Source organism: Meleagris gallopavo, chromosome 4 (genome assembly GCF_905368555.1).
Source record: "Meleagris gallopavo chromosome 4, MGAL_WU_HG_1.1, whole genome shotgun sequence".
NCBI lineage: Eukaryota > Metazoa > Chordata > Aves > Galliformes > Phasianidae > Meleagris > Meleagris gallopavo.
The window spans coordinates 58548862-58561448 of NC_139407.1; the positions used below are offsets into that span (position 1 = coordinate 58548862).

Here is a 12587-nt window from a genome sequence, read left to right on the forward strand (position 1 = left end):
TGAATTTGAACAATGACTTCTTCATCTTGTAGTTTCCAGCTACTTTTTTGGAAGCTATATTTTATCCAAACACATTTTTTAAACTCAATGCTGCTGCAACTGGGTGAAATGAAGTGGTTTGTAATGTATATAGGAAGTCATATTAAGCAATCTGATGTTCCCATCAGTCCTTAGACATTATAAACGAAACCAGAAACTTCTCAGGGTGATAACAGATGTGAAGACTGCAACTCCCAGAGCAAAACCCTCCATTTCAAGCAATGCAACCAGAATGTCAAGATCAAGCCTGACCATTGCATGGTTTCACTGCAGTCTGCAAAATAGCATCATCTGCAAGCCAGCCTCTTCTATGCAGATTAAGAGCAGCCTCTGGGCCCTGGCACTCTGTCAGCCAGCCCCTCCTGTAAGCAAAGCTCTTGGCTGGGATCTCCCTTGTTTAGTTCCCACGGATGCAAACACAAACTGTAAGCGCTCCACGTTTAAGGATTGCACCCCACAATGGCATTTTTATTTTGTTTTGTTTTGTTTTGTTGTTTTTTTTTTTACTTTAGTAACTGAATCAAGTAATTTCCTTCTCTCCCATAAAAATACCTGGAGTATCTCCTTACAAGCAAAGCTTTCAATGAAATGTTGCTCTTACAGTGCTGAGCATCCCAGCCAGGTGTATCTGGAGAAGCCTCTTACTGATTCTCCTATCAGTGCCTTTGCCTTTCTGGTCTGTTTCAACATTCTCACAAGTTTCTCTCTCTGTAAGTGATCCATCTTTATGAACCCTGCAAACTGATTGGAGTTGCTAACTAAAAGGAGCATTTCAAATCTTCGCTTCAGATGGAGCTTAATTTTTAAAAATCCCATAGAAGCAACATGGAAGACCCAATCCAAATTCTACATCAGCCTTCCAGAGCATGACATAAACATAAGTAAAAAGTGATCAAAAAGATGCAAGAAGAAATCGTATAGATCAAACATAACTACCAATTCTTTTAATTGAGAAAAGAGTAGGTTCTGCTGCACCTTTATAATTGAAGATTTTTAAAAAGTTTAGAAGTGTAAAAAGAAGAAAATAAGTAGAAAATACGATCTTTCAAGTGCAATGGCCTTTTACTGTGCCTAACTGTCTTTTTGTTTAATGTCTTACAAGTTCTGCACACACTTCAGCAGAAAATTAATTTTGTCAAATGTCTGAAGATAAGATTACTGTAGATTCTTAGATGGGAAGTGTGAGAATACTCCAAATCCCCAAAGCCTACTGTATGTACTACATTCTAAGAGTTGCCATGGATTTCAATGGGCTGTACTTCCATGAAATTATCAGAAATTTGAAAAAGTTCTTTACAGGCACCTAGGGACTCATCTGAAACCTGATGGGAAGGGAAGGGAAGGGAAGGGAAGGGAAGGGAAGGGAAGGGAAGGGAAGGGAAGGGAAGGGAAGGGAAGGGAAGAGGGAAGGGAAGGGAAGGGAAGGGAAGGGAAGGGAAGGGAAGGGAAGGGAAGGGAAGGGAAGGGAAGGGAAGGGAAGGGAAGGGAAGGGAAGGGAAGGGAAGGGAAGGGAAGGGAAGGGAAGGGAAGGGAAGGGAAGGGAAGGGAAGGAAAGGGAAGGGAAGGGAAGGGAAGGGAAGTACTGCCCTGAGCTGCAAATAATTGAGATAGCCTTGTGGGTTTTTAATTAATTTGTTGATTGGTTGGTTGGCTTTCTTGTTGTTGGGCTGTGAGATACTAGCTGAGTCTGTCAGGCTGGGTCATGAAGGAAAGCAAGGAAAGCTACGAGGTGCGATCCCAGACCAACCTCCACTGCCTAGCAATTTTTAGCATTACAGTGAAGTGTGTTACAGGGACAATGGGACTGCAGCCCTCTGGGATGCCTTTTGCCTGACAACTCTTGTGTGCTGTAAATCCAGGCTGGATAATTAGTATTTGGTAGCTGTTTTAATAACTTCGTTGACAACTGGTTGCCTCCACTGAGGTTGCCAGCATAGAGCAGGTGAGACAGGGCTGGTGAATGCAGTGGGACCAGCTCAGGAGGTGTCCAGATCAGGAAGGGATGCAGCAGGGCTGGACCAGGAAGGGGGATACAGTGAAACCGGGGAAAGTCCCAGCTCAGCACCAGGGTGAATCCAAGTGGGCAGAGCTAGAGGGGATGCTGGGGGGGAGGGCTCTGGCACTGTATGCTGTGCTGGAGCAGCACAGTCACCCAGCTGGGGGCATGCAGGCCCACAGCCCTTTCTGAACTCCTCTGAGGAGGATTACAGAAAAGTCTCACGGTACCTGTTTAAACAAGTGTGTCTGAGGAGGAAAATCAAACAGACAGGGAGCGACTTTGGTTTCTCTGCTTATACGATGCCTGAAATGATAAGTGAGGATATATTTTCACATAATTGGGCTGTGTCGAAGTACTGGCCATTTGATCAGATAGGGGCTTTCTATGTAGTCTCTCATCAGAGGACAAGTAAACTACAAATTAAGGCAGGCTTCAGATTCTGTCTGCAAAGTAGCCAAATAAATTGAATTTTATCCCTAAAGGTCATGCCAGTGGGGCTGGCCTGGGGCAGGCAGGGAGCACAAAGAAGGCAGAATAATGTCCCAGGATAACTGAATCCAAAACACCAGGAGGAAAAAGGGAGCGAAATGGGAGGAAAGAGGGCTTGATTACAACTGAAAACTCGTAAGTTCTGGAAAGATTATCTCCATCTCTGCATCCCTGGAGGACTCCAGCTCCCTGCAATATGCCTGTGAGTGCTCAGAGAGCTTCTCTCTCCACTTGAGGACTGCAATGACGACTACAAGGAGTATGGTGCTGCTTAAAGGGCTGTTAGAGGTTTTGCTCTGAGTGATGGAAAAAAAACAGCTGTTGAAAGGCAAAATGACTCAACACCAATGGACAACCCACACTTTACATAAATAATGTCAAAAACACACACACACATGTGGGGAATAACATGAAGGCAGCTCAAGGCAGCCTGATGTCGAGAAATGTTATCTCTTCTGTTCCAAATCCTAATCAGCCCAGCAATGAACATTTCTGATTATGTCTACGCTTGCAGTTGATGGAAAATCTGAGACAAACATAAGCTTTCTGAAAGACAAATCCAGTTCCCCTACAAAATACTCGGGATTTTTTCCCCTCTTCCTCCAGCAGTGGAATTGTTTGGTTACACTGATCTATTAGAATGACGTAACTCACAGTATCATATCCAGCCATCAGCCTCCACTCAGCAGAAGGATGTGGTGAGATCACATCTCCAAAATAATTAAGCTCTACAGTTCCCAAAGAGGAGGTCACATCTCGCCAGGACAGTTCCAACTGTTTGCGGATGGCTTTGATAGTTACAAGAGTGTGATGTAAGTTTGTTTCTCCATAGACAGTCTGGAAGATACCTGGCACCAGTTACTCTGCTGCACAACTCTAGTTTCTTTTGCACTGGGAAATTAAAAGTCACATCAATTGCTCCAAAAGTAATGCCTCCTATTATTTCCGAGGAAATTACAAAAGATACAAAGAACACAATAACGCTGATAGAGCAAATTCTCAGTTACAAGATACTCTTTTTCGACACAGTCACTACCATTAGCTCTGCAATGAACAGGAGTCTGCACACTGAGATTTTAAAGATCTGTACCAACAGAATCACTGTCACCACTTCTGAAATGCATCATCCACCACCTCACTGTGCTCATATCCACTGTTTGGTCTCTATAAATTGTCAGCAGGCATCTGTGAATGTCACTGGGAGCCATTTTTTCTGTATGGAGGAATTCAGTGATACATCTTTGCTTCATCTGTACTTCCATGTCAGATATCACTCAGACTGCCCCCTCTGCTGCCATCTGTCACATAGCAACAAAATGTGATGGAATATTGGTGGGAAGATACAACCTCTACTGCCATATCACCAACATCTGTCAGTGATGTTGTGGGACAACAGAATAAAACAGGAGGCATTGCTTTTGGAGCAGCCCTCATATTTTCAGGCCTCGATTTTTACAGATGCAAATGGAAAAGGGAGGCAGAGGAGACTGACGTGGTCAAGAAGGGGTGCAGGAAGGAGCAGACCACCTCCAGCCTCAGTGCCTGCAGCTATGGTCAGGAGGCAGCAGCTGGAGGAAACCCCTCTGCACAGGCACTGCCACGTATAGGCATTGGCTCTCCTGAGATATTTCTTTCAGTGTACTTTTTTTTTTTTTTTTCTTTTCCCTAGGAGCCTATACAAAATGTGTTTCCTTCTGAAAAGTTTTTACTGTTGTTGTTTTCCTAATCAACATTTCTTCTGGAAACAAAGTTTCTATTGGGAACAAACTATTAGGACTATCCCGTTGTCCTTTAGATATGGTATTTTCCAGCAGTTTAGAAAGAGGTAAGGAAAGAAGAGATACACAACAAGCAAAGAAGCAAGGGCTTATTCCAATGCTATTGGAAGTTTGGAGTATTTCATTTTGTTTAAAAAAAAAAAAAATCCAAACTATGTCCTTGTGAGCAAATGATTAGAAGAAGGCTGGGAATACAATAATTACCCCAAATGGAAACCCAGACTGAAGTCAAACAATACAGCTTTTGTAAACCTCGCCTATAAAAAATCTAGGAAATCTCATAACTAGAGCTGGCGAAATCCTTTTCTTATGCAACAATATGTAAAAAGCTCCTGAGAATCGAGGAGTAAACACAGAAATGCTGTAAAATGGCAGCATAAGGAACTTGCTCAGAGCATCAGAGATTGCCTCAGCAGTACCAACGTGGATTCTTCCAACCACAAAGTATTTTCTCATGTTAAAGAATTTGGGACAAATTACATTTCATGACATTTTGCCAATAAACAAGCACGCGAAGACAAGAAAAAAAAAGAAAAAGAGAGACTTGTTGTAATCTACCTTGATCATGGGGAATTTGGGGGGGGCAAAAGGAACTGGGAGTGAGACAGAGAGCGGCTGTGAATGGGCGTCCTTTGAGGGAGTGGAGAGGAGATCATTTATATCCTTCATATTTTATAGTTTTGCCTCTAGGAAAGAAAAGACCGGCGGAGCGCGGACTATCATTTACTCATAATGATCGCATTCAATCTAGTGATTCACAGTGAATCATGTAATAAGGTTTCCATTTTGCACATGGAGAAAAGAAGGAGGGGTGGTTAAACTTTGTTTAGTTCTCATTCATGCCCCCGGCCTCCTATTTCCCTTGAATTGTCCAGTTCAAATGACTCACCCATGGGCCCATGGTTTTTTCGTTGTATTTTCTTTTTTTGATATTTATATATAATATTCCACCCCCCCACCCCACCCCCGCCCTTACTCCCCAGCAATAAAAAATCCCTGCAAGGGGAGCTGACAGGTTAATTGTACCCTTGCTCATTTTTCCTTCCAGCACCGTTTCATCCAAGAACGCCTCGCAGGGGCCGGGGCTGCTTGCACGGCCTCTCGGGGCCGGGGCCAGGCGGGGGTTGTGCCGTGCCTTGCCGTGCCGTGCCTTGCCGTGCCGTGCCGTGCCGTGCCGTGCCATGCAGCTCGTCCAGAGCATCTCTTTGCAGTGGCAGCGAGAAAGAGGAAAAACGTCTTTTTTCCCCCTTCCTTTCTTCCTTCCTTTTTCCTTCCCTCTTTTTTTTTTTTTTTTCTTTCTTTTTCTCCTTGGCATTTGGGTCCCCTAGAAACAGTGGGCTAACCCTCTCCACACACCCTTCCTGAAGCTTTCAGTGAAGACAAAGGGATTTCGGTATTTTAGCCTCCGCTCCCCACCAGGGTGCCAGGCAGACTCCATTCCGCACTCAGGTACGCACATCCGCGGCCCAATGGCTTGCTGCTGGGTGCAGCAGTGAGATGCTCGCTTTGTTTTGGGACCTTTGGCATCTGCGAGCGTTCAAGGTCAAAATAATAATAATAATAATAATAATAATAATAATAACAACTATGATTAATAGTGAAAGGCGAAAAAACAAAACAAAAAAAACGAGGAGAGCTCGGAGTAAAGCTTTGGAGTAGGAAGGTGCCTGCTGGGACCAGGAGGCTGTGGGAGCTCATCCCATGAACACTTTTTCCTCCACTCTTGGTGAGAAGCAGTTGGAATCCCCCACAGAAAAACCCACGAAAGGCTCCGAGGAAAGGCAGAGGGGATGGCATGCAAATGCCGGCCCCAAATGCCCTTGGAGAAGAGATGTTCCTCTGGTAGGAACTGCAGGAGCTGTACAAATAACGCTGAAGTCAAACAGGCGCGTTGTCACTAAAGAGGAACCGCTGCCTTCGCCATGGGGCTAACACCAAGCCAGCCAAGTTCCCTCTCGGGCAGAGCAGAGAGTCTCGAAGTCTGCTTGACATCTTAAAGCTTAAATAACCGTAAGGCATTGTTACTCCCTGGCAGCAAAGTGCCTCGTTACGCCTGATTGAGCTAATTGCTTTGAAATGGGATATATTATCTATAATTATAGAGATCTTGGAGGAGACGGGCAGCCTTTTCTTTCATCTTTTCCAAGTGCATCGTAATGTCGCGATCAAATTAATTTGGGCCACTTGAAATAGTGCTTTCCTTTCAGCTCCGCTCTCGAGCCTCGAAGGGACGGGGACGGCTCGGAGCGGGGGTGCGGTCGTACACAGCCCCTGCACCTCCCCGAGAGCAGCCCCGGTGTCTGAAGCCCTAAAAGTGGTTTGGGTTCTGTTTGATTTGGGCACAAAGGAAGAAAGAGAGGGAAAGGGCAGAAGCGAGGCATTTTCCCATTTTCAGTGGAGCAATGACTGGAGCGGGAGGGAGTTGGGACTTGAAGGGCGTTACAGGCTCGTAAAGCCCGCGAGGCAGTGTTACCGCTTGCGACGGACGGAGTCGATCGGGAGGCAGCGGGCACGCAGGGAACGCGCTAAGAGTGCGCAAAGAACGTGCAGTCGTGCCCGGTGCGGGCAGAGCCGCACATCCCCGTATCTCCGTGCCCCAAAGTTCTCCAGGGCTGTCCGGTGTCCTAAGAGGGAGAAATAAAATAGAAACAAGGGAAATAACAACAACTCTCTTCTGTCCTATCCCTGCCTTTAAGTCAAAAGATAACGTTTACAAAAGGCAGACAATGCCCTGAATCGGCTCGGGCTGCCTCCCGTCCTCCCTCCCCATCCCCCATTGGCTCCCACCGGCGTTTGTTGTTGTATTCCCACCGAAATAAAACGCGATGGGTAATAGCTTTGCCTTGCGCATTCATCTCCTGAAACGGGACTGTTTGGGATGCTAATTGCCCAATATTGTTATCTTGCTCAAGTGCCTCAAGGGCAGCGCACGGCTCCCCATAAAAGCCCTAGGCTGGAACAAGCACCAATAAAGTCACCTATTCCCCCACCCTTCCGTACCGCCCTGCCCCTCCACTTCGGTTTCCCTTATAGGAAAATAAGAGCGAAGCACCTAAAAGCGGGTGAGGGCACCAACGCGTCAGCACGCAGAGTTTCTAAATTCCAGCGCTGTTCACACGGCGATAAGGAAGAGAGCCCTGTGTGTCGAACATCGCCCGCTAAACAAGAGAAACCATCCTGGGACAGATTTCGTTTTGTAAATCGGATTTCTCCCTTCCTTACCTAAAGCCCTCGTGTTTCATTTACAAAGGAAAGAAGAAACAAGAAACGAAGGAAAGTTTCTGCCCGTCTGCTTGCCAGCAGTGCGAGTGAGACCTGAGCGTTTGCTGCGATATAGGAATTAAAATACCACCAAGTGTGACAGAAGCATAAGCACGAAGCGTTCAGTGCTGGGTGGGGGAGATGCAGAGCTGATTATTTCGTTATCCGTGAGCGCGGATCCTCCTCTCACTACGGGACGCGGGCTGAGCTCCTCAAACCGCAGAGACATCCCAACGTCCCGCAAAAGACGTGTGTGGGGGGGGGGGGGAGGGGGGAAGAAGAAAAAGAAAGAATAACAGCAGCCTTATTTTTCCTTTCATATTTCCATCAAAAAGGAGATCGAAAGCAGCCCAGGGAGGGTTGGTAGACACATCACTTTATTTATTTATTTATTTATTCTATTCGCATGGTTACGTTTGGGATGAGGAAAAAAAAAAAAAAAAAAAAAAAGCCATGATCCTACCTGTAGGATCGAGGGGACAAGGCGGGACACAACGCACCGCTGTTTAGGTTCTTAATTCGGGGTTAGGGCGCATCTCCTTGCGGTGGGAGCACCAAATCCTTCTCTCCGCCCCGGCGTACCGCAGTCCCAGGGCCGAGGCGCCTCGCTCCCCCGATGCGGGTTAACGTCCTCAATGGTCCCCTCCGGGCCGCGCCTTTGATCCGGCCGCTGCTGGCGCCTAAAAACAACATCGCTTGTCTGCCTATTAGAGGCACTGACTAATCGTGACAGATTGTTTATTCTCGCAATTAGCGATGCAGCCGCTCCTCCGAGCCCTGCTCCCCCACCCCGCCCTCCCCCACCTCCGCCCCGCCCCGCCCCGGCCCGGTGGGGGCTGCAGGCAGCGGGATACCAGCCCCGGCCCCGCGGGGTGCGCTGCTCTGCGCCGGGAGGCGGCACCCGGAGCTGCGTGCATCGGGAGTTGGGATGCAGGGTAGCACCCATTGTATGCATAGCATATATAGCATACATAGTATATATACACCCCGTCCGCTCGCAGTGTGTGAAACTGAGCGAAGGACAGTCCGTTCCAACCAGATCCCGTTGCTTATCAGCTCATAAAACCCCCATTCTATCAATTCATTTCATAATTTATCTGCACCTAATCTCCCATCTTTATTGAGCCCGGCTAAAAGGGATTTCTCCGGCCCTCCAGTTTGGATAATTACCCCTAAATGAGTGTGGAGCCTCCTGTGTTTGGCGGAGATTACAGCCCCGCAGCTATTAATAAACTTTTCGCAGCGAGCGGCCATCGTGGTGTGAGAGCGGACCCCGGTACAGCACGTCCGTCTTGGGCGCGGGGATAAGTGCTCGTAAGGCGCATTTACAAACCCGAATAGCCGAGATTTCATGGGGGGGGCTGGGATGCTCCTTTTTAGGAGAGCGAGCATTTGATCATCCCACGTCACGCATGCACCTAAGCCATGGGACACGGAGCAAACACACCTCGGGGCCGTCGTTCATTTCAAAACAAACCAAAACCTCAAAATAGCACCTTTTTTTTTTTCCTTTTTCTTTTTTCTTTTTCTTTTTTTTTTTTTTTCCTTTCTCTACTACACGCGGGGATCCCTCCGAGCCCCCATGCCCAACGCAGCCCCATACTCGGGCCGCTCGGCTCCGCTCCTCTACTGCCGCTTCCCCGACGTTAGCAAGCATATTCCCGACGTCTGAGCCCCACCCGGCGTCGCGTTCCCAGTCCGTTCCCAGCCCCGCCGCCCGGGCCCTTCCATCCGAGCGCAGCGCACCCCCGCTCCCCACGCCGCTCCGACGGTCGCGCCGCGCCGCTCCCCCTCCCTCTCCCGGGGCCGCCGTCGGGCCGCCGTCGCTCCTCAGCCAATGGGGAGCGCCCGCCCCGCCCTCCTGCGCGCTGATTGGGCGGCGCCGCCTCCCGCGCCGCTTTATCAACCGTCGCCGCCCGCCGCGGGGCCGGACCGCGCCGACGGCTCCCGCGTCCCCGCCGCGCCCCCATGAGCCGCGGCCGCCGCTCCCGCGGAGCACGGCGACAGCGGGGCGGCCCTGCATGGCCCCGGCTGCGGACATGACCACCGCGCCCACCGGCGTCCGCAGCGACGAGCCGCCCGCCTCCGCCTTCAGCAAGCCCGGCGGCGGCCTCCCCGTCGCGGCGGCGATGGGCGGCGGCGAGGAGGAGAGCGACAAACCCAAGGTGTCCCCTTCCCCGTTGCCTTTCAGCGTGGAAGCGCTCATGGCCGACCGCAGGAAGCCGCCGGGCGGCAGAGACGGCCCCGAGGGTTCCGCGCCCACGCTGGGCTCCGCCCGAGCCAACCTCGGCTCTCTGACGACGGAGGCACCGACGTCGCCGCTGCCTCTCGGCGGCCACTTCCCGTCCGTCGGGGCGCTGGGCAAACTGCCCGAGGATGCGCTGCTCAAGGCCGAGAGCCCCGAAAAGCCGGAGCGGAGCCCCTGGATGCAGAGCCCCCGCTTCTCGCCGCCCCCGCCCAGTAAGTAGAGGTGGGAGGGGGAGAAGCTGCGCGGCCGGGCGGGGGTTTCCAAACCACCGAAACACTGCGAATGTCGCCCGAATGCGGCGGCTCCGGAGGAGAAGGGAGAGGGCGCGTCAGGGCGACTGCTGGGCCAAATGTTAACTAGGGAGGGAAAATAAATAAATAATCAGCTCTGCCCTTATAGTTAGCTCTGGGCTCAGTCTGCGAGCGACACTTAGCCTCTGCAGTGTTTTGGATATTTTTTTTTTTTTCTGAAAGTGGCCCTAAATTATAAGGACCCGCAAGATGCGGTCTCATCAGTGGCTCTGCTTTTGTGCGCGCTGCAGCCCCCCGCGCATCTCCCCGAAGTACTTTATTCCGACAGTCCGAAGAGCGGCGGTTCCCGGCGTTTCGCTGCCTTAATACGGAGAGATGCGAACTAAGCCCGACGCTGAGCAGCGGGATCGCGGAGGCCCGCGGGTGTCCCTGCAATGGGACGAGCAGCGCTGGGGCTGCTTTTGGGTGTTCACCTCTTTCCTTCTGCCTTTAGAGAAAGGAACATTTCCCAGAAAGTGATTTTTTTTTTTTTTTTTTTTTTTTAATAAAGAAGTGAAAGTTGTTTTGTGTTCTTTTTCCTAAGCAAGCCCGGGGCAGAGCAAGGAGAACACCTTAGTATTAAATACGAGGAGAGAAACGGAGTGCTGATAGAGAGGCTGAGTGTGAATTAGTCCCTCATTAATTACATGTTTACATGTTTAATCGTGTACATGGGGGCCTAAGGGAGAGGCTGTGAGCCCCAGAAGCCAGTCCAGCCCTTTGAGTCGATCTTTTTCCCTTAATTCAGATAAAGGGATGCTGCAAGTCTCTGTGCGGGGCCCGATCTCTTTGTACCCGCTCTGGGTGGGGATTTGCCATGGAACCAGAGGTTATATCCGAGCTCAAATGGCTGCAAGGGCTCTCGGTCAGGAGTTCCAAAACTCTGTGAAACTTAGGAAAATATGTTCTTCATGGGTTTTAAGCTTGCCCGGGCAGGAAGACTCAACAGATCCAAACGGTGGAGTCTTTGGGGCTTCACTTTAAGAGGAATGGGGATGTAATGTTCCCCATCAGCTCTCATAGGGCATACTAGGTTACTGCTAACCTATGTCTCTTCCTCTCCTCACTGCTGCGGTTCAGGGCGGCTGAGTCCCCCCGCCTGCACCCTGCGCAAGCACAAGACCAACAGGAAGCCCCGCACTCCCTTCACCACGGCCCAACTTCTGGCCCTGGAGAGGAAATTCCGCCAGAAGCAGTACCTGTCCATCGCCGAGCGCGCCGAGTTCTCCAGCTCGCTCAGCCTCACCGAGACGCAGGTGAAGATTTGGTTCCAGAACCGCCGTGCCAAGGCAAAGCGGCTGCAGGAGGCCGAGTTGGAGAAGCTGAAGATGGCAGCCAAGCCTATGCTCCCACCCGCCGCATTCGGCATCTCCTTCCCGCTTGGCGGCCCAGCAGTGGCTGGCGCATCCCTCTATGGAGCCTCCAGCCCCTTCCAGCGAGCGGGGCTGCCCGTGGCCCCTGTGGGACTGTACACGGCGCACGTGGGATATAGTATGTATCACCTTACATAGGGCTGAGCTGCCCGTGCGGCCCCTGGCAGAGACTTCTCCGCTCCCCTCATCCAGACCTGTGGCCCTGGGAGCTGTTCTGTGCCTGGCAGGAAGGTACCCCTGGTGCGGCCCCGCTGGCACCTGGGGAGGAAGGAACTGTGGCAGAGAAAGGGCACAAAGGCAGCCCAGAAGGACATTTCTGCAAGGTGAGAGCGGGAGGCAGAGCCGCCTCTCCTGTCCCTGCAGAGCAGCTGTTACCTGTGGCCATTTCTCCACCGGCTCCTTTGGAAGGGGCTCTCTCTGTGTACTATGTAATATACTGTATATTTGAAATTTTATTATCATTTATATTATAGCTATATTTGTTAAATAAATTAATTTTAAGCTACTGTTTGCTTCATGCACTTTCTTTGCTCCTTGCTCTTCTGGCGATTACACCAGACCGAATGTGTGTGGGGGACAGGAGAGCAAACTGGCCCTGCCAAAGGCTATTTCTCCTGCCTGAGATAAGCACGCACCTGAGGCTGTGAAGCTGTGTCTCCTTACCCTGCAGCTGGCTGAGATTCTTTCCCTTCCTCTCTTCAGAGCAGCATCACCAGCTCTGGGGCCGTTGATATTATAGTGACTGCCCCAGGCATCTGCATGGTTTGGCCGGGAGGAACTCATTCCTTTTTTTTCCCCCTTTTCGGGAAGAAGCCGGGCTGCAGCCCCGACGGCTGTGCGGATGGGTTGACCTGTTACTCCCTATCGGGGCCGAGACCGAGGGCTGGGCTTCCAGCACATCTCCGTTCTGCAGCCCAAGCTCAAAGAAAGGGAGCCCTGTGATCTGGAAAGAAAGCTGGGGAAGGAAAGCGGGTTATGGGGGTCGAGATGGTGCAGAAAAAGTTTGATGACCACAGGCAACCAGGCAACGCTGGGGCTGGGGTTGAAATAGCGGGGACGGGGCTGTCCGAGGATAGAGTATGGAGATGGAGCTGTTCGTGAAGACGCAGC

General features: G+C 50.6%; 1 protein-coding gene and 1 long non-coding RNA gene across 2 annotated transcripts; one reads left to right on the forward strand and one right to left on the reverse strand.

Moving 5' to 3' along the window:
- Window positions 1-4213: 4213 nt before the first annotated feature.
- On the reverse strand, window positions 4214-9033 carry LOC146544527 (uncharacterized). Its single transcript, XR_014883224.1, has 3 exons — window positions 8737-9033; window positions 8030-8246; window positions 4214-6929 (listed from the first exon to the last, which is right to left on the reverse strand). It is a non-coding gene; the product is annotated as an uncharacterized LOC146544527 (long non-coding RNA).
- Window positions 9034-9475: 442 nt separating this feature from the next.
- On the forward strand, window positions 9476-11983 carry MSX1 (msh homeobox 1). Its single transcript, XM_085223485.1, has 2 exons — window positions 9476-10026; window positions 11185-11983. The coding sequence occupies exons 1-2, from the start codon at window positions 9588-9590 to the stop codon at window positions 11613-11615; spliced, it is 870 nt and encodes a 289-aa protein (XP_085079611.1). The 5' UTR covers window positions 9476-9587; the 3' UTR covers window positions 11616-11983.
- Window positions 11984-12587: the final 604 nt, after the last annotated feature.